The sequence below is a fragment of the Schistocerca piceifrons genome, chromosome 7 (assembly GCF_021461385.2).
Source record: "Schistocerca piceifrons isolate TAMUIC-IGC-003096 chromosome 7, iqSchPice1.1, whole genome shotgun sequence".
Taxonomy (NCBI): Eukaryota; Metazoa; Arthropoda; class Insecta; order Orthoptera; family Acrididae; genus Schistocerca; species Schistocerca piceifrons.
Window position 1 is genome coordinate 561,381,348 of NC_060144.1, and position 22,376 is coordinate 561,403,723.

Sequence of the window (22,376 nt, forward strand, 5' to 3'; positions counted from 1 at the left end):
GTGTAGTGAAATTACTGACATGCAATTAATGTACTGTACAAATTCTTATAGATAAGCTCATTATCAAGAATTGTGAATGATAATAAATGTGCACAAGTTAAATAACGCATTGCATACACCTACTGGCTTCTGACAAATGAGCTTGGTTCATTCTACTCTTATTTAATTGTTAGAATTGTTTACCATTAAAGTTATGAAAAGGATAAATTGCTACTCACCAAACAGCGGAAGCATCAAGTTGCAGACAGGCATGATGGAAAGACTGCTGAATATGTAAGCTTTTGGCCAAAAAGCTTCATTCAGAAGTACAAAATGCACACATATTCAAATAAGCAACAACTCTAATATGCATGACCACTGTCTGTGGCTGCAATGGTCCAAGTGTGAGAGAGTTGAGAGAATTTGGTTTATATTTACAAAGAAGGCCTTTTAGCTGGAAGCTTAAATGTTCAGCAGTCTTTTCGTCATGACTGACTGTGACTCAATGCCTCCTCTATGCAGAGAGTATCAATCTATCCTTGTCATTCCATCCCCAAATTTTAATTGTTAAAGCAAACATTAAAGTACATACAAATATGGAAGTGGGTTCACTGTTGGCAACCAAACGTAGATATAGTTTCATTATACAGTTTATGCTTATGAGTGGAGACAAAACTGTATTAACACGCAAGTTGGTGAAGTAGTACGACATTGCAATCACATACTGGTTGAAAGTGGTTCAAATTCCCTCCTGGCCATCCAAATTTAAGTTTTGCACAATTTCCTCAAATTTCATCAAGTGAATGAAGGAATGGTTCCCTTGAAAAAGGTACAGCAAATTTTCTTCTCCATCCTCTTCCAATCTGAGCTCGTACTCCATCTGTAATGTCCTTGTTGCTGATGGAACACTAAACCCTATTCTTCCTACATTTTTAACTGTATTAATATTTGTTGCATTTTTTTGTATTAATATGTATAACAACAGAATTCCTACTTTTGGCAATGTTTCTACTCTCTACAATACGGTAGATTCGCATCAATGTTCTCAATCTTACGAAGACTGACATGTGAAACTGTCGTAGAACTCATATAACTGTTGTATTCTGTAATATGCTGATCAAACAATGGAAACTCCAGGTAGGAATATCAACAATGCAGGAAAAAACAGATTGCACATACCGTAAAGAACCGGCCCAAGATGTTGGAGTTGGTGGTTGTGTTTGAATGAGGTGTGCTTGCTTGAATGTGTGAATGGTGTGTGTCTGCCTTCTAATAATGGAAACTGTAGCCAAAAGCTTTATGAAAGTGTCTTTTAATGGTGCCTGTCAGCAACTTGTGTCTTCTTTACGGTAAGTAGCAATCTGTCTTTTCCTACATTGTTGTAATTTACTGATTAATTTCTTGTACATTCATGTAAATGGTGTCAGTATTTTGATAATATGAGATTATGACAAAACAAGGCAAACAGTTCTCAAACATTCGGGAACCTGTGTTTAAGGTATGTGTGTCCAACTGCCAGAGCACCTTTCCAGCCTAATGAAACAACATGCTGAGACAAAGCCCAAGGAAACTATGAATTGTTTGTTGCAATAAATGAGGGAAGAAATACTTTAAGCAAATCAGTGTTGAAAGCCAATTATATTTAGTAAATCCCAAATTTCAACTGTAAGCATGGAATAAAAACTAACACACACAAAGAAATTTGTACGAAAATGAATTTCAAATGGTCTGAAAGTAAAACTACTAAAAAATTAACAACTTCATGTGAGAACATCTGTCTAACTATAAAATGGGAATATACCGCCTGGCTCTACAAATCTGAAATTGAATTATCATTAGTGGTTTCAACAGTTTTTCAGAATGTGCAAATAGTCAGGAAATTACAGAGTTTCGGAACAGAAGATTTCAAAGTTTATTTCAAGGAAACATTTGGATTAGATATGATTGATTACTAGTGAAAGAGGACGTTTGCAGCTGACATGAAGACAAAGCTTGCCTCCCGTAACTGCCACCATTTACAATTCTGATCAGACTGGTTTCAAGGAAGACTGTGTGCAAATCGCTACACTGCGATTTTGAGGTGGGAAATAATTGGAATTAGAGTTGAATCAATTAATTCTATTACCCACTGACTGACAGAGCTCTGTGGATGAGTATTAAATTACATGAAGAAATACAGCAAACAATAACTTTATTCACACTTTTATTTATGCCAAAATATGTTTTAGGCTATCACCTATTTTTAATTGGCACAATGCATTTATATCTTCATCAATGCAACATTTCTGTGGACTGCAATTTTAACACTGCAGTTGCCTTTCCTCCTGAAAGTAGAAGCTGTTTTTAATGAGCGTACACAATTCTCACTTCACTGACGCAGCAGCAGGGCATTTGCCGTAAGGCCTTGTGCTGTACCAGTGAAGTTAAAAATATAAATGCAAAAAAAGAGTAACTAGTTACGTAAAAAAGGGAGTTGCAGTGTTCAAAATGCAGTCAAAATTAATGTTGCACTGATGAAAATATCAATGTATTACATCAGTTGAAACTACGTGAAAGCTCAGAACACATGTTGGCATAAATTAAGCTGTATAAAAAGTGGCTGGCTGCTATATTTCTTCAAGTTATTTAATCCACTGGGAAAGAGCTCAAACCCCATTATCAAAGATAAATTACTGTAAATAAAAAGTATGAGACTTATTCCTTCAGAACAAATAATCAGATACAAGGAAAGGATTAAAAAGCTACGTAAAATGGAGTGCGGAAAACATGCACAGCAGAAGACCTTGAGTAATATACACACAGTGGATTCTAGAAGTTATTGCTTCATTAAGTATCATGGCTTGAGGAGAACATTTGAAAAAGTAAATATGTGTTACTTTGCATTGATTTACTAACAAAATGTTTCATAAAAGGAATGTAAGGAGTAAAAAGAGATTTTTTTTTCCTTATTCAGTTTTCACTAATTTAATTCTTACACTGCTGTGCAAGTCAAAGTCATCCACCTGTCATGAGCACAATCCAAAATTGAGTATTTGACAATTTTCTACAAACAATACACAACTATTCACACGACATCAGTACCACTTATTGTCTTCTTTCATAAATTAACATTTTTGTATTAACTACCTACCTTTTGATCAAGAGCTCTGAGCATAATATCTTCATTATCTTCTCGCTGACTCAGCTTATTCAACAGTTCGAGGCTGGCGAGCACAATGGCACGATCAGTGGAGGCCAAACCCCTCGCTGCCACTGCCAATAGGCCTGCACTGAGTTTGTCTGAACCCGGTTCAGATAAAGGGACTTCAGCTGCTACATTTCCCAACATGTCTAGTCCAAGAACATGCAAACCAGACCATCTAGACCCAGCACAAAGTGCTGCAAAGCGAAGAAATGCACAACTTTGTCCCAACACAGCTGCATTATCTTCATCAAAACTGAGATTCCGTAATATTGTTGCTACCTGTGAGAGAACAACAGGGCAATAGTTAGTGTTTCAACGCCAAAGAAATACAATAACATGTTCAAATTTAATGTATAGTAAATATCAACCAACCTGAAGGACCCTCTGTCCAAACCAATCACGTGTACCATAGGAACGACCTAAACAGAAGAGGTCACGGTCTGATTCTGCAATCTCAAGTCTGTGTGGCCCTTCCATAGGATGATCACAGTCTGATTCCATGTCATCATCAGGCCGAGAACTGCCTTCCTCTGCTATCAGCTGAGATGCCGATATTATTGCACTACGCTTCACAACTATTTCCAAGTCAACACCACCTACACAGATTTTTTCTGTCACAGTATGAGGACTGTCATCATCTTCACATGTCTTCGACTTGCCACGTCGTGGAAACTTCGTTTCATCTGTGAAATCTCGTAGTTCTGGCTCAGCGAGGGTATCCAACCAGAACTGGCGTAGCGGATTATTGCGGATAGACCCATACACCTCTTCAAATAGTGGCCGCAAGGATGCTGTGCAGCAGATGCCCACTGATAAAATTTATCTGCTTTGTACAGTCAGTGCATAAGCTACAAAATTTATAATTCCTACAAAAAGTCATTGCGAAAATGCAAAAGGATGGAACCAAATTATTTATTATTTTAATAAAGGAAGTAATGCAGTAGTTCACATTCAATTACTGTGAGTATTTGTTGCCCAAAACACTGTCTAGATGTGGTACAAAATTGCTACACAATAATTTTATATCTACAACAAAATATCCAGAATGTATAAATCTTCCTCTGAATGGCAACCAGCACTTCATTTAATGCTAACTTATTACCCACTGTATACAAATTACGTCACACTTCATTCACACTAATACACTTCCCTTATCTGTACTGGAGCAGGAATTTGTTATCAAATGACTGTTGCACTTTAATTAACAACAGCTAGCTTTAAATTTTTTGTAAACTATCCTGTGTACCTTATATTAAGTTTTAATCATGTAAATTTCATCTGTGAAATATTATTTACTTACGATGGCTGAAGACACCCGCATGGGCAAGCAGGAAATTGATGATTCGAGGACACTTATCAAGATGCAGAATATGCTTCCCTTCATTTGATAACAGGGTACAAACATTAATAGCAAAATCTTGCTCGTTTGGTAGTGGTGAAAGCAATGAAAGAGATAAGCGCTCGTAATCAGATGCTTTGTACAGATCTGTTGACAGACCATTGTAGTTCCGGAGATTCTCTGAAACAGAAGCATCAGCCACATAAATTCTGACATACATATACATATGTCAATATTATAATTATCTGCTTACAAAAGCTCAAAATCTATGTTGTATCAAACCACATAATAAAGTTATAAATATGGAAATGAGAGAAGGGGTGGGACGGAAGTCATCAATGGAGCATTCAAGAAATTAAAGAAGTGATGACTACAGATGCAATGACTACTCCGCGTAATACACAGTTAACATTGCAGGAACCTGCCTTATATTGAGGTATCTGCAGGAGAATGTCACTACAAGAGTTAAAAGACAGAACAGCAAGTTGTAACCATTATAATACTCTCACCTACTCTACAACAATTAATGCTGACCATCTCAATTAAATTTACACAAACACGAGTAAACATATTTGGCTAGTCTTTATATAACATGTAGTGAAAATAGTAAATCTAGGGTAGAAAAAAATAAACAAAAATGAGGACAAGTGTTTCATAACACACAGTTTCTTCCTACAGACATTTTCCAAAAAAATTTTTAGAAGGCGACGTGTTCTTTAAGGGGCACTCAAATGAAAACAAGACATGGAAAAAAGTAAGTGAACTGTTTATTATTTCAAAAGTAATCATCATAACTGTTAATATATTTATCCCACCATGAAACAAGACAGTCAATGCCTTCATGAAGAAATGAAACTTCCTGGCAGATTAAAACTGTGTGCCGGTCCGAGACACGAACTCAGGCAAGAGCACTTGCCCGCGAAAGGCAAAGGACACGAATTTGAGTCTCAGTCCGGCACACAGTTTTAATATGCCAGGAAGTTCCAGATCAGCACACACTCCGCTGCAGAGTGAAAATCTCATTATTTCTTCATGAAGAAATGATTGCGATTGCCTACAGAACCATGATTGTACCCACGCAGCTGGCTACGCCATGCTCTGAACTGTGGCTATTCATACACAGGAGGTGCCATGTGAGGTCTAACACTGCAACCTTGTAGAAAGATGGCCATATCTATTTCAATTTATCACATATGACCAGCTGCACTATAGTATTGTTCACTGACGATGCTACTGTCCACACATGAAAATATCGTCATCGCACGATACTTAGGAAATTCAGAAATACTTCTATAAAATTTCCACTTGGTGCAATGAATATCGGCTCTCTTTAAGTGTGCATAAATTTTGGTTAATGTCTATAACAAAGAGGAAAAACACGGTTAATATCAGATTACAAGATATGTAACAAATATCTTGGCCATGCCACATACAGGTATTTACAGGTAATACCAAAATGCTATTTGAAATGGGAAGACCATGTCAACATCGGGAAAGGTTAATGAAGACTTAGATCTGTAGAAACGGTTCTGTTATATAGCGCAGGGCATCTGCGAAGGAAACCGCATACAAGGTGCTATCCCTACTGAGTCCTGAATATAGCATCACCACATTGTTAACACCACTTCCCATGCCATCACCAAAGTTAAGCAATATTGGAACCAGCAGTAGGCGGATGGGTGACGGGGTGCCATTGGATTTAAGGACATGCAAAACACTGAAGTAGCGTGCAACTGAAAGACATGCCAGGCTGTGGTACCACACAACATTTGTCCACCTCCAGGACAGAGCAGCCCGCGCGGCATTATGTCGTAGAGGGGCGCGGGTTCAATTCTCAGCCAGGTTGAAATTTTCTTGGCTCGGGGACTGAATGCTGTGTTGCCTTCATCATAATTTCATGTTCATCAACACACAAATCGCCGAATGGCGTTAAGTAAAAGGCTTGCACCAGGTGACCGGTTTACCCGATGGGATTCCCTAGCCACACACACATATTGTTTCATTTCACAGGGTGATTGTACTTAAACTTTTGGTACTTGAGCCAGTGTAGACGGAAAACTATTTATCACGTGAGTACCAAACTTATAGGTATGCCCTGCAGGACTGTGTTGTTAGTAGTGTTTTGTCACAACTTTTAGGCGCTGGTACTAGAATGGCGACGTATGGTTCAACAAACACAAGCATCCGTGTGCATTACAGCTGCAAGCAATCTAAAGATGTTTTATCAAAACAACAGCAATAGTGCTGCTGCTCTTCGAGAGTGCATGAAGGGAATATGGAGAGGTCCTCTTTCCGCACTGGTGAAGAAGAACACGATTCGCAAGTACAAATTACGCTCGACTGGGAATTGCTCACGGGAGATACTGTGCACCAACTGCGCTATAATTTCTTCAAGTCATTACTCTTGCCATGACAGAATGCTGGACACAATGCGAGCAATGCAAGCAGTGAAGTAGCTGTGTCACAACAGCATAACATTCCATGGTCTGCATGTTCGGATATAGTGCAGCGAAAAACTTTGGAATGACATCAGCACAAACCTCACATTACTCACCAGCTTTTGCCACCTGACGCAGACATTTGAGTACTGGGGCAGTGAACCCACATAACTGTCACATTTGGGGATCGTCACCGTCAAAGAACATTCATGAAGTTCCCCCGCATAGTGTGTGGTGTGGGTTTCGGGCACAGTTCATGATTGTCCATTGAGGAACTAGAATCCCAAGGGTCATGGATATACAGGGTGAACATTAAGCGTTAATGTGATCTGCTTCACCAAAATGTGATCCCTGCTCTCCCAGAGAGCGGTGCTTTGGACATTGCTCTTGATGTCACTCGATAACTCCATAACACATTTGGAGAAAACTGAATAATTGGCCGATTGTTCAAAATTGTTTGGCCGCCAGGACCACCAGATTTGAACCCACATGATGTTTGGCTGTGGGATTACCTGAAAGACATGGTTTATCAACGGGGCACTAAAACATATTTAGACATTGAAGATGAGCATTGTTTGGGAGATAGCCAACTCTGCACCTGAGATGTTTCGGGCAGTAATTTGAGCAATCTTAACTGGTTCCAGACCGTCGTGTGTGCTTATGGTCACCATCACACCGAGTTCCTTCAGTAACCTGGAACGTAAACATGGTAGGCAATTAACAAATGTTACCCTGTCATGTGGCAATTAAAATAGGTCTCTTTCAATGGTTTATCTGTAATTTCTCTTCCGCATGTCCTTGCAAATGTTTCCACAAAGTTTCATTGTCCTACCATCAATCATTCCTCATGGGGTGGTCTCTTAAGCAGCGAAAGTTTAATTACAACTATCCTGTATTTTCCTGAGTTTGCATGGCCGGTTTAATGCTGAAGCGGCTGCTTATGGGGGGCAAGCTGAGAGGAGCACTAGAGCAAAACTTGTACATAGGGTCTATCATAATTAATAGTGAAAACATCCCATATTTGGGCTTGAAAGCTGACGTATGAAGGTGGGAAAAAATGGGGGGGGGGGGGGGGGGCAGCAGTACGAAACAATATGTAGCTTGTATGGAAACATGTTGTCGAATCAGCCTTGAGCATTTGATCAGAGGCGCGCAGCTAGGAACATGTCTGTATACCCCAAATGAATGTATAATAGGATTACTTGAGAAGGGGGAATTCTTTGAAGAAATAAGATGCGGTTCCCGTGATACCATGCTGGATGAAGTTGAAGAACCTTTATTTGTGTAAGACTGTGCGCCATCATCGTATATATCATGTAGAGATCTTGAGAATGTAATAGGTGATCAGGGCGCATATAGAGACACACAGGAGGTATCTATTCTTCGATCAATGTACAAATGGGTCAGGGCAGAAAATTGGTATGAAATACAGAATAACCATCTAAATGAATTTCACTGGTGTGTTCAGGTGTCTGCGCACCAACATGAAGACGATGCCGTCCCATTGCTATTTAACATACACAGCCACAGTCTCTGATGGGATTCCTTCCACTGCGATTTGTTCAATGTAATGCCTTCTGTTGACTTGCCCACAAGCAAAAGGGAAAATGTAAACCTTTCTTTTTCCTACAATCCTTTGCTCAATACTTTTTGATGTGTATCATGAGAAAGGTTCTGAACCACAACAACTGCTTTTTCTTCAGATCAAAGTGATGCAGCAGTGTTTGATCTACAAATACTGCTGTTTCATCTACTGGAACCGAACCAAGTATGCATCCATTAGACGAAACCTTTCCCCGACAGAATGGTACATACTGGCTGCAATCTTCCAGATATGAAGATCACACGACATCTTTGATCCCTGGACTACCAATTTTTTGAAAGACATTAATGTACAGTTATTTTAATTAATGTCCTAGTCAGAAGTAACAGTGTAAAAGGAACATTTCCCGCTGTCTCATTTTCCAGCACGGGAGGGATATGACACACAGGGTCATTCATAAGTACCTCAGAGTTTCGGAAGGCAATCACATAAAAACTAAAAGACACACAGGGCAGGGGGAAAAAAATCATCAGTGGACAGAGCATTTCTCTAATTTGTAAGTTATGTTGCAAGTGCACAAATGGGCTTCGTTTCTAATGTGACAAAAGCACATGAATTCGTTGATACTGTGTGTTCGGGAAGACGTTACGGGAGCTCGCTGTGCAAATTTGGTAATTTGATTACTTATCACGGCCATAATTTTTCCCGAGGGCATGCAGCTTTACTGTATGATTAAATGATGATGGCGTCCTCTTGGGTAAAATATTCCGGAGGTAAAATAGTCCCCCATTCGGATCTCCGGGCAGAGACTACTCAGGAGGATGTCGCTATCAGGAGATTCAGAAGGATGTAGGTTGCAGTAGGTACTGGGAGATGAAGAAGCTTGAACAGGATAGAGTAGCATGGAGAGCTGCATCAAACCAGTCTCAGGACTGAAGACCACAACAACAACAACAACAACAACAACATCTACGGCGCAAACTAATTTTCTGTGGCAATACAGAAACGCAGGCTAACAATGAACCCCGAGGACAGCACAACTTACAGGTGCAGACTGTAATTATATAATTCAGAAAACCATTAGCAAGACATGCTTTTACCACTGGCGCGTTGAAACATAGCAATAACATGCAGCAAATTCCCACCAGTTCTCTGATAACCTACCGTGGGAGACAATGTCCCGTTCGTATTCAAAGGGTTGAAGCAGTGTTTTTAAGCACTGCTAATCGTACTCCCTCCATCTTTCTCCAATGGTGAACTAAGGTCTCTCCGGCGGTGGCTTTTCCTGGGTGTAAAGACTGATTTAACTTTCTGCAGTAAAAGGCAGAAATTACAACTTCATAACTTACAGGTGACAATACTGCGTGCCGTGTGGCAATGACGGCATTTCCACCACTACTAATAGACACATTGTTGAAACCTGCAATAATACATTGGTTGCTGCTCTTGTGCTTCTTCAGTGAAAGCTTGGCTATGGATTAGTTCTTAGTTGATCTTTTATGTTCGTAAATGCCCTTCTTATACACAGGATATGTAAGTCATATGACGTGGTCACCTCTGATGTTTCACAATTACGGCAATTCACTAGGACAATGATTTTTACTTCTGATATTACGTTAATATCCGAGTACTGTGCAGTAGGTAGACTATCCAACATTTGTATCCAGCAAGGAACTGAAGCAATCATTTATTGGCACACATTTTAATGGCATTTGAGCAACCTTTAAAAGAAATGAAGGTTAGAATTTGGCGTACAGTCAACAAGGTCATGAATTACTTGTACACCACTCCCTGATGTTTAACCAATTCGCCGTCCCACTTGGTAGTCTATTAGGGGACTTGCATGAGAATAACTGTGGAAAAATCGATTTTTTTTTAATTTTTGTCTTGGAAAATTCTATGTAGTTTTCTGAATGAGAAAAAGTTTACTTCCAGGAAAATTGACCACAGAAAGTAGCAAAATTAGAGGAATTGAAAAGTGGCTGCGCGCACCACGACGTCCCCATGGCACACAGTCAGCTCTGTTAACAGTAAAGTTTTTCGCTCGTTTGTTTTGTGTTTGTGACCAAACCTTACGCCGACACAAAAAATTGAAATGTGTTGGACACGTCCCGAAAAGATTAGGTACAAGACTGAGGAACTTGATGAGGAATTTCAAGGGAAAGAAATTAGCTGATGGTAAGTGCATTAGTGGACGCAGTCGGTTTAACAGACGAAGAAACAGACAGGTTGCAGTATTATTATGGGAAAGCCATAAGACAGAATAAAAATGACCTTGAGGGAATGAAAAAAGTAGTATGGGCTAGCTCCTTTCATAAATCCTCCACAGATGACGATCCATGTCAGGCACTCTACTCACCTAGCAACGATTCATGGTGTTGCCACCAGAAGGCTGTTACTCAAGGTGAGATCTACAACCGTAAGCATTCTTCGGCATTTGCTATAATGGAAGTTATAAAACCTATTTATATGGATCTTAATGACTATTAAGAGAAATGTTTACATGGTAGGACTCAACATCCAAATGAAGTTTCAACAATTGTATATGAGAATGGCTACCAAAACTGTTCTAGTAGGACTAAATACTTTGAAAATAGCTGTGCTAGGTGCTGTTCTATGTTTCAATGACGGTGCAGTGTCAAGGCTGAATGTTATGGAACTGGTGGGAGTACCTGGTGGACTAAATATATGTAGAGCTCTAATAGCCATAGACTGAAAGTGTCTCTTCGAAGCAGAAAAATCAGCCATGAAAGAAGCAAGAATAAGAAGTAGTGTGAAAAAGAGAAGGGAGGAAGAACAACACAGGAGACAAGATGAATATGGACCTGGGATACATTAGTGCCATGCAAGTTTAATAGAAAAGGCAAGTTTTAACTTTAACTTGAATTTCCGGTAAGTTGAAATAATCTCATGTTCTGGTATACTTTGGCTAAAAACTATTAAAGATAGTGAGCTGAAATTTTGTATACTGTCTTAAAAAATGATTAACTGAAAAGCAGACTACTCTTGTGGCTTAACTTTGAAAATAAAATGCTCTTTTGAAGAAAAATCCTGAATTCATTTCCAAAATTTTTGATAATCACACTTAAATTTAAAGTTTCGTAAAGGTGAGTGGCAAAGAAAAAAGCAACCACTGTTGGGTGAGATGTGGAGTGCCTTAAGTTATTTTCATGATCTTACCGCACGAATTTTGATTCGTCTCTTTTCCTTCAGGTCACTGTTTCTGTTGAGACACACCAACTTTCTGGCGTAAAAACCATCCTACATGACTATCTTTGACTTAATTTAGGCATAAATACTCCTGAGAACTATACAGTCCTGCTCTCAATCAATAAAGTCTCTCGCAGAGCAGGCTATACTATCAACGTCCTGTCGGGAGGGCCTGGCATCGAATGCCAACGTCAAACTCTTGTTTGGGTTTCCCATGGTTTCTCCAGTGTCATCAAGCAAATAGACTGTTGATTGAACAAATACTCTCAATTGATTATTCTCAAATGAAATCATTGCCGCCATTAGACTGCAAGTTTTTATTATTTATTTCACTATCAAGACTGTGGCTGTACGGGCACTTCCAAGTGCAAGGTGAAAAAGGTCAGTATAAGATACGTCATGGTCGAAATATTACAAAACATATGAGGACATATATTGTAATATTTAGACATCGGCGTTTCATTCAGGCATTTCTGATATTTACTTTTTTTTCATCATGCACTTGAAAGTAATTGTACAGCTGAAATCGGGATAGTGAAATAAATTATTTATTATTATTACAGGATTAATCAACAAAGATTAATTGATAACAACATCTTGTTGTATTCCTGTTATCCTCCGACAATCATCTTTATCTAGTGCATCTTCCCTGTAGATGCTCCGATGTTCCATTACTCCATTTACGTGGTCTGTCCAAGAACGTCGTGGTTTCCTGCACTTACGTCTGCCGGGTGGTTTTCATTCATAAACCTTCTTTGGCCACCGATGAGCTGGCATTCTCATCATATATCTGCACCATTTTAATGATTTTCTTTCAATTCTATTTATCACTGTATCTTTTGCCTTCATCATTAGTTTTTCTTTCGATTCTTGATATTCTGGCACTCCTACGCATATAATCCATTTCCACAGCAATTAGTCTTCCTCTGAGATCCGCATTTAGTATCCATAGTTCTGATCCATAGCAGAGCACTGATTCAACCATTATCTTACCTACTCTTTTCTTATTGCTGTTGGAAATATTCTTATCCCACCAAAAAGAATTCATAAACCCCAACTCTTTTCTGCTTTGTTGTATTATATATTTTACTTCTGTATGGCCCAATCCATTTTATCAAATGGTTCAAATGGCTCTGAGCACTATGCGACTTAACATCTGAAGTCATCAGTCCCCTATAACTTAGAAATACTTAAACCTAACTAACCTAAGGACATCACACACATCCATGGCCGAAGCAGGATTCGAACCTGCGACGTGGCGGTCGCGCGGTTTCAGACTTAAGTGCCTAGAACCGCTCGGCCACACCGGTCGGCCCATTTTTATCAATATGTGCCCGGAGATATTTAAATTTCTCTACTTGTGCCATAACTGCTTTGTCATTGAAGTGTAATCCAAATTTAGCATCATTATTCACAATTCCACGCCCACCACAGATACTACGCAAGTCAAATAAATACTGAAATAAATAACTAACAAAAAGTTAGTCAAATTGCGGCAATGATTTCGCTAAAATATATCCGGTTCTTCTCCACCGACTTCTCCAGATGCGCTGACTCTACTAGTCTCGTTTTTAGCAGCAGGTTAAACCCAAATCAGACTTCCATTTAAGCTATAGATCAATTCGTGCCGAAGAACCCTGACACGCGCAGTCACTGTGAATTTCAAATCACGTGCGTGTTATGGAGGGTGGCGCAACAAGAACGCATGGATTTGACTTGCGTAGTATCAGTGGTGGGAGTGGAATGGCGTGGTGAAGAACCTGTTGTAGTTTGCTATCATTGAACTACGAGTTCCACCCTTTCAGCAATTCAATCAAATGGCAATAGTTTATACACATTTTATACGTACTTTTCTGCTGAGTAATTTTTATGTCCATCGCCGAGAGTTGACTACGGAAGGGGGACCTCTCCGTATTCCTTTAATGCGTCGATACTCACTAAGAGTAGCAACACTACTGCTGTTATTTTGGTAGAATATCTTTATTCGTAAAGCCCTTTTCACCGTGTGCAGCCCCATGTTGTCAGTCTGCAACTGTAATGCAATTTCACACCGATGCTTGTGTTTGAACCCTGCGTCGCTCTACCAGTACTGGCAAATAACGACAAGTCACGACAAACAACGCAAAAACCTGCAGTGCACAGTCTGAACATAATGCTTATAACGTAAATAGTTTTAGAAGCACAAAAAGGTTACAGCATCCAATTTCAGTAGCAATTATGCAATGGACCGTGCATCATCGCGTTTTCGCTGTTGAACATTACCTCAATAGTAATAACTCTGACCACACACATTTTGCGCACACTCTTCAATGTTCTGTGAAATGGTTGGATACCTGATCGCAAAACAGTATGGCGTTGGACTGCTTCTTTTCGCACAACTGAATCAGTCGTGAAGCAGACGGCGCCTGGTCGGACTCGAACGGAGCGAACATAGGAAAATGTCGACAGAGTTCAAGGATGTGATATCCAAGTCCTCGCCGCTCCACTAGGCGGCGTGCACCACTCTGGGCTTTGCTCGTCGCTCGTTGCAGGGCATCCTGAACGATGAGTTATATTTTCAGCCTTACGAAATTATGATCGTACAGAGATTCACGACTGTGATTATGGTGAACGGGTCATTTTTGTGATAGACTGCTAGATGTTATTGCTGCTACTGCTGATGATGATGAGCGATGACGCACACTTTCACTTAGACAGTAACGTAAACAAAACTGTCGCTACTGGGCAGCAGGCATCCCACAAGAAGTGTATCAAAAATCAGTGCAAAAGTGACAGTGTGGTGTGGATTGTCCAAAGGAGGAATCGTTGGGTTTTTTTTTTTTTTAATTAAAAGAAATGTCGTGTTAGTGTAACAGTGGAATGCTGCACGTTATGTTGCAATGCTACACAATTTCGTGCGGCCACAACAGCACACTGTAGGGATAAACATGACAGACATGTGGTACCAACAAGATGGACTCACACCCCACATGGCTAATAAGTCCACGGCAGCTGTTAGAGAAATGTTTCCCCAACACGTGATCTCACGTTACGGCGATGTCTGTTGGCCAGCTCGCTCGCTTGTCGGTTCGTGACTACTTCTAACGTGGTTACCTAAACCGTAAACTGTACTGCAAGAAAAATCGTACACCCAATGACCTGAAAGCGCAATACGTCAAGAAATTACTGCTGCTACACCTGACATGTTGAAGAAAGTGATGGCGAACTTCAAAGAAAGACCATTAATGTGCATTCACGAAGAAGTAAGCTATCTGCCTGATGTTATATTTAAAACGTGAAAATTCATAAACTGGATACGTTACCAATTGTAGTAATGTGAGTACATTTCGTATGCGTTTTTTTTTATCGTTTTCTTAGTACCTCAGAGTCACCGTTTGGGGTTTTCGCTAGTTAAAAAAGTTTCACGTTTTAACTTCGAAAATCCAGTGCGATTATAATAAATCTTTCGCCACTTCAGTCACTGCAGACGGAAAACTACTTACCGTGTGGGTACCAATCTTTATAAGAATTATGTTCAGACTGTGCACTGCAGGACTTGGGGTGTTAAGTGTCATTACTTGCCGTTATCTGCCAGTACTGGTAGGGCGGTGTAGGATTCAAACACAAGCATCAGTGTGCAACTGCATTACTGTCGCACACCGTCCATGAACCATGCACCTTGCCGTTGGTGGGGAGGCTTGCGTGCCTCAGCGATACAGACAGCCGTACCGTAGGTGCAACCACAACCGAGGGGTATCTGTTGAGAGGCCAGACAAACGTGTGGTTCCTGAAGAGGGGCAGCAGCCTTTTCAGTAGTTGCACGGGCAACAGCCTGGATGATTGACTGATCTGCCCTTGTAACACTAACCAAAACGGCCTTGCTGTGCTGGTACTGCGAACGGCTGAAAGCAAGGGGAAACTACGGCCGTAATTTTTCCCGAGGGCATGCAGCTTTACTTATGGTTAAATTATGATGGCGTCCTCTTGGGTAAAACATTCCGGAGGTAAAATAGTCCCCCATTCGGATCCCCGGGCGGGGACTACTCGAGAGGATGTTGTTATCAGGAGAAAGAAAACTGGCGTTCTACGGATCGGAGCGTGGAATGTCAGATCTCTTAATCGGGCAGGTAGGTTAGAAAATTTAAAACTGGAAATGGATAGGTTAAAGTTAGATATAGTGGGAATTCGTGAAGTTCGGTGGCAGGAGGAACAAGACTTCTGGTCAGGTGACTACAGGGTTATAGACACAAAATCAAATAGGGGTAATGCAGGAGTAGGTTTAATAATGAATAGGAAAATAGGAATGCGGGTAAGCTACTACAAACAGCATAGTGAACGCATTATTGTGGCCAAGATAGATACGAAGCCCACGCCTACAACAGTAGTACAAGTTTATATGCCAACTAGCTCTGCAGATGACGAAGAAATTGAAGAAATGTATGAAGAAATAGAAGAAATTATTCAGACAGTGAAAGGAGATGAAAATTTAATAGTCATGGGTGACTGGAATTCGTCAGTAGGAAAAGGGAGCGAAGGAAACGTAGTAGGTGAATATGGATTGGGGGTAAGAAACGAAAGAGGAAGCCGCCTGGTAGAAGTTAGCACAGAGCACAATCTGATCATAGCTTGGTTCAAGAATCATAAAAGAAGATTGCATACATGGAAGAACCCTGGAGATACTAAAAGGTTTCAGATAGATTATATAACGGTAAGACAGAGATTTAGGAACCAGGTTTTAAATTGTAAGACATTTCCAGGGGCAGATGTGGACTCTGACCACAATCTATTGGCTATGACATGTAGATTAAAACTGAAGAAACTGCAAAAAGGTGGGAATTTAAGGAGATGGGACCCGGATAAACTGACTAAACCAGAGGTTTGTGCAGAGATTCAGGGAGAGCATAAGGGAACAATTGACAGGAATGGGGGAAAGAAATACAGTAGAAGAAGAATGGGTAGCTTTGAGGGATGAAGTAGTGAAGGCAGCAGAGGATCAAGTAGGTAAAAAGACGAGGGCTAGTAGAAACCCTTGGGTAACAGAAGAAATATTGAATTTAATTGATGAAAGGAGAAAATATAAAAATGCAGTAAATGAAGCAGGCAAAAAGGAATACAAACGTCTCAAACATGAGATCGTCAGAAAGTGCAAAATGGCTAAGCAGGGATGGCTAGAGAACAAATCTAAGGATGTAGAGGCTTATCTCACAAGGGGTAAGATAGATACTGCCTACAGGAAAATTAAAGAGACCTTTGGAGAAAAGAGAACCACTTGTATGAATATCAAGAGCTCAGATGGAAACCCAGTTCTAAGCAAAGAAGGGAAAGCAGAAAGGTGGAAGGAGTATATAGAGGGACTATACAAGGGCGATGTTCTTGAGGACAATATTATGGAAATGAAAGAGGAGGTAGATGAATATGAAATGGGAGATATGATACCGCGTGAAGAGTCTGACGGAGCGCTGCAAGACCTGAGTCGCAACAAAGCTCCGAGAGTAGACAACATTCCATTAGAACTACTGACAGCCTTGGGAGAGCCAGTCCTGACAAAACTCTACCATCTGGTGAGCAAGATGTATGAGACAGGCGAAATACCCTCAGACTTCAAGAAGAATATAATAATTCCAACACCCAAAGAAAGCAGGTGTTGACAGATGTGAAAATTACCGAACTATCAGTTTAATAAGTCACAGCTGCAAAATACTAATGCGAATTCTTTACAGACGAATGGAAAAACTGGTAGAAGCCGACCTCGGCGAAGATCAGTTTGGATTCCGTAGAAATATTGAAACACGTGAGGCAATACTGACCCCACGACTTATCTTAGAAGCTAGATTAAAGAAAGGCAAACCTACGTTCCCAGCATTTGTAGACGTAGAGAAAGCTTTTGACAATGTTGACTGGAATACTCTCTTTCAAATTCTGAAGGTGGCAGGGGTAAAATACAGGGAGCGAAAAGCTATTTACAATTTGTACAGAAACCAGATGGCAGTTATAAGAGTCGATGGGCATGAAAGGGAAGCAGCGATTGGGAAGGGAGTGAGACAGGGTTGTAGCCTGTCCCCGATGCTATTCAATCTGTATATCAAGCAAGCAGTAAAGGAAACAAAAGAAAAATTCGGAGTAGGTATTTAAGTCCATGGAGAAGAAATAAAAACTTTGAGGTTCGCCGATGACATTGTAATTCTGTCAGAGACAGCAAAGGACTTGGAAGAGCAGTTGAACGGAATGGACAGTGTCTTGAAAGGAGGATATCAGATGAACATCAACGAAAGCAAAACGAGGATAATGGAATGTAGTCGAATTAAGTCGGGTGATGCTGAGGGAATTAGATTAGGAAATGAGACACTTAAAGTAGTAAAGGAATTTTGCTATTTGAGGAGCAAAATAACTGATGATGGTCGAAGTAGAGAGGATATAAAGTGTAGACTGGCAGTGGCAAGGAAAGCGTTTCTGAAGAAGAGAAATTTGTTAACATTGAGTATAGATTTAAGTGTCAGGTAGTCATTTCTGAAAGTATTTGTATGGAGTGTAGCCATGTATGGAAGTTAAACATGGACGATAAATAGTTTGGACAAGAAGAGAATAGAAGCTTTCGAAATGTGGTGCTGCAGAAGAATGCTGTATATTAGATGGGTAGATTACATAACTAATGAGGAGGTACTGAATAGAATTGGGGAGAAGAGGAGTTTGTGGCACAACTTGACAAGAAGAAGGGACCGGTTGGTAGGACATATTCTGAGGCATCAAGGGATCACAAATTTAGCATGGAGGGCAGCGTGGAGGGTAAAAATCGTAGAGGGAGACCAAGAGATGAATACACTAAGCAAATTCAGAAGGATGTAGGTTGCAGTAAGTATTGGGAGATGAAGAAGCTTGCACAGGATAGAGTAGCATGGAAAGTTGCATCAAACCAGTCTCAGGACTGAAGACCACAACAACAACAACCGTCAACATGGGTCTGCACACTGTGAGCAGGGCTTTACGAATAAAGATATTCTACCAAAATAACAGTAGTGCTGCTACTCTTCTTGAGTATCGAGGAATACAGAGAGGTCCTCTTCCCGCACTGGGGTTGAAGAACATGATTCCGAAGTTCGAAATAACTGACGTTTTGGGAACTGCTCGTCGTAGTGGTTGACGGCCAATTCCGCCACAAATTGTTGAAGAAGTTACTGTTGAAATGGCTGAGAATGTTGGATGCTAAGTGCGATCTTCAAGCGGTGCACGAGTCGTCTCGCGACAGCTGAACATTTCATGGTCCACCGTTCGAAGGGTGCTGCGAGCAATTGTGAAATGTTATCCCTGGAGCGGTTCGAGGCTGTTGTGTATGCAGGTTGTCGTCACATTTGAGCAACGTTTGTAGCTTGGAACGTAAACATGAGATGCAACTAATAAATTTTACCCTCTCATATGAAAATTAAAGTACGTTTCCTTTCATGGTTTCTTCGTTACTTCTCTTCTACATGTCCTTACAGATGTTCCCCAAAGTTTAAATGACCTACGATCACTCGTGCGTTGTGGGGATGTTCTGAATTAGCGAAAGTTTTAAACTATAACCACGCTATGTAACAGTGAACCCTCGACGATGGACATAAAAAACTACATACCAAAAAAGTGCATATAGCATTTATATGAACTATTGCTAGTTGGCTGAATTGCTGAAAGGGCGGAAACGTGACAATCTCGTAGTTCAATGACAGTAAACTTCAATTAGGCATAACAGAATTCGTTACTTCTGAATACATTACGGGGAAGACAGTGATCAATGTCTTACAAATATTTACTATTAAAAACAGTCTTGATCACGATTTATTTATAAAGGTGACCGGTTTCGACCACTACTGTGGTCATCTTCAGACCATTGAGTACGAACCTCTTTCTGTGGGAGAATCACTACTAATTCTCCCACAGAAAGAGGTTCCTACTCAATGGTCTGAAGATGACCACAGTAGTGGTCGAAACCGGTCACCTTGATAAATAAATCGTGATCAAGACTGTTTTTAATAGTAAATAACAGAATTCGCTCTGTGAAGTTCATAAGCGCAGGTGCAGGACAATGCAAATGAAAATAACAGTTATTTAAAAAAACACATCAAGTGCCCTCCGCCACACACCGTTGTGTGGCTTGCAGGGTGTAGATGTAGATGTACAGTGAGAAATCTGATAGTTAACCGCAGCGCTCAAGCCCTGTCGGACGCGAGTGGCGTGGCGTGTTACGGGGAACCCAGCCGGAAGTGGCCTGGCTGTTTTCCGGCGGCGCTATCGCGCTGCAGTCAGTTGATCCCAGGGTCCAACCATCAAAACTGCAGCATTAAGCAAAGATGAGCTAGGTACCACCAGCTCTTCTCTGTGCGTTAACAGCCAATTGAGATACGTCGCACCTGACGATGGGGCCACTTGTGAGTTAACTCGCACGAAACGTTATTTTACTTAAACTCTGTTGAGAAAACACACCTAAAAACTGTGTACAACCTACACTTCGCATAGTGGCATCCAGAAGATTAGAAAACTGCATACACGCTGAGGAACAGGATTATCTCCACGTCATGGATAAAGCATTAACGCCCGATTTAGCTGCCGGCCGCGGTGGACGAGCGGTTCTAGACGCTTCAGTCCGGAACAACGCGACTGCTATAGTCGCATGTTCAAATCTTGCCTCGGGCGTGGATGTGTGTGATGTGCTTAGGTTAGTTAGGTAAGTAGTTCTAAGTTCTAGGGAACTGATGACCTCAGATGTTAAGTCTCACAGTGCTCAGAACCTTTTGAACCATTTTTCTTCCAAACAAGATCTGTCACACATTCCAGTGCACTTGGTACGTGTAAGATACTTCTGTAACGTGCAGACTCGCAAGCACTCCCTTCATCCGTAAATTAATTATTAAACTGACCCGCCAGGTTAGCCGAGGGCGCTAATGCGCTACTTCCTGGACTCGGGTAGGCGCGCCGACCCCGGATCGAAGACGCCCGGCGGATTAACTACGAGGGCCGGTGTACCAGCCAGCCTGGATGTGGTTTTTAGGCGGTTTTCCACATCCCACAAGGTGAATACCAGGCTCGTCCCCACGTCCCGCCTCAGTTACACGGCTCTCAAGCATTTGGAAAATGTTCACACTATTTCAGGCTTACACTCTACGCAGACACCTGGGTACACAGGAAGGGCATTTGGCCACCCTCTGACGTTAACATCGCCAAATCCATAGTAACAAGGCAGACCCCTGTTGAAGTGGGGCAAAGGCCCAAAACAAATCATGATGAAACTTACCGATTGTAAGTCGCTCGCTCATGTTAACTATTTCTTCAAGTTTTCTGTCACTTAGATGATACTACCAGCCATTCTCCGAGGAAAATTAATAATAAAAACAAATATCACAAAACAACTTACCATGAAGACAAACACTATTAAACAATGATATGGACAGATTTGACAAAAATTACTAGCGAGGACTGATTACTGGCAAGCAATTTCGTTGCTGATGCCTGGATAGCACATTCTATTCTGTAAGCCAATAAAGAGGTGAATCTTCAGCCTTATTTTCCCGCCAAAACATTTTATTTAATTCGATGACGTAACTGGCAATATCATAACAGGCAATAGCTAATGAAACAGGGCAAAACACTTATCAACAACTCAGTAATTTTCTTGTTCTCGCCCCAGGGTGTCACTGTGTGTTGGCGATAACAAATACTCTTCTTTATAATCTTTCGATTTTTTGGCTTCTCTCCATCTGGATGACTGGAAGCTAACTTCTTCATGATATAACTAGAGACTTATGCACCGTGTATAATTTGTTTTAAAAATGCTAGTGTGGTTTTTCCCCAGCATCCTCCCTTATAATGTTCCTTCTAGGACATTCACAAGAAACTGGTGACTGCTTTGTTGTTCTTTGGAATCATTCTCATGTTACTTTTAAAAAAGTCTTCTGAGGTAGTGCCAGTTTTATGAGTATTAAGCTACTTTGTTTCTGGGTCTAATGCTTTAGGCATTTCACGTGGGATGTTATCAATACCAGCAGCGTTCTTTCCTTTCAGATAATTTAACGCTTTTTTCGAATTTTTCTTTTCTAATCTGAGCCCCCATTTCCATTTCTTCTTCTTCTTCTTCTTCTTCTTTACTTTACTTGGTTGTTCTGGCTACAGTACAGCTCTCCAATACACCGTTTCCGTATGTTGGCTACATCCTTGGAGCGCACTGAACTGATGTGTGTTCCCTTCGTTTTCCAAATTTTTATATGATTGTGTGCCTTTTTTGTTGCTTTCATTAATTTTATGACATATAGCTTCCAGACAGAAGTTCTTTTTTTACCATTTTTGTTTCCGAGTGATTTCATCTAGAATCATACAAGTCATGTCAAATCGTGGGCATGAATTTTTCTGGATACATATATATTAGACCTTTACATCGTGTGTTAAAAAATAAAGTAATTTAGTTTTATCTTCATTTTCGTAAATGGTACGGAGCTTTTAAAAATGTTGTAAGTAACTCTTAAGACTGTAGAGGAAAGAAAAAAAAAGAAAAAACCTAATAAATCAAAAGTACTGGAGACCTGGCAGATGTTCTGGGTTACACGCGCACACTTATGGGCGTCCTTTAACTTACAAATTTAAGATGAAAACATGAAACGTAAGCCAACTACTGGACTTAAAAAATTTTCTGTCATATTATCACATACTACTGATATAATTATAAACAGTATCTTCTCTGCT

The 22,376-nt window shown here is 40.5% G+C and overlaps 1 protein-coding gene across 1 annotated transcript in view; it reads right to left on the minus strand.

Moving 5' to 3' along the window:
* Window positions 1-22,376, minus strand: part of LOC124709080 (AT-rich interactive domain-containing protein 2) — a 336,130-nt gene that overhangs the window by 111,193 nt on the left and 202,561 nt on the right. The window contains exons 5-7 of the mRNA XM_047240727.1: window positions 4,464-4,682; window positions 3,536-3,954; window positions 3,110-3,442 (exon numbers count right to left, since the gene is read on the minus strand). Coding sequence (XP_047096683.1) covers window positions 3,110-3,442; window positions 3,536-3,954; window positions 4,464-4,682 — 971 coding nt within the window. The remainder of the gene's footprint in view (window positions 1-3,109; window positions 3,443-3,535; window positions 3,955-4,463; window positions 4,683-22,376) is intronic.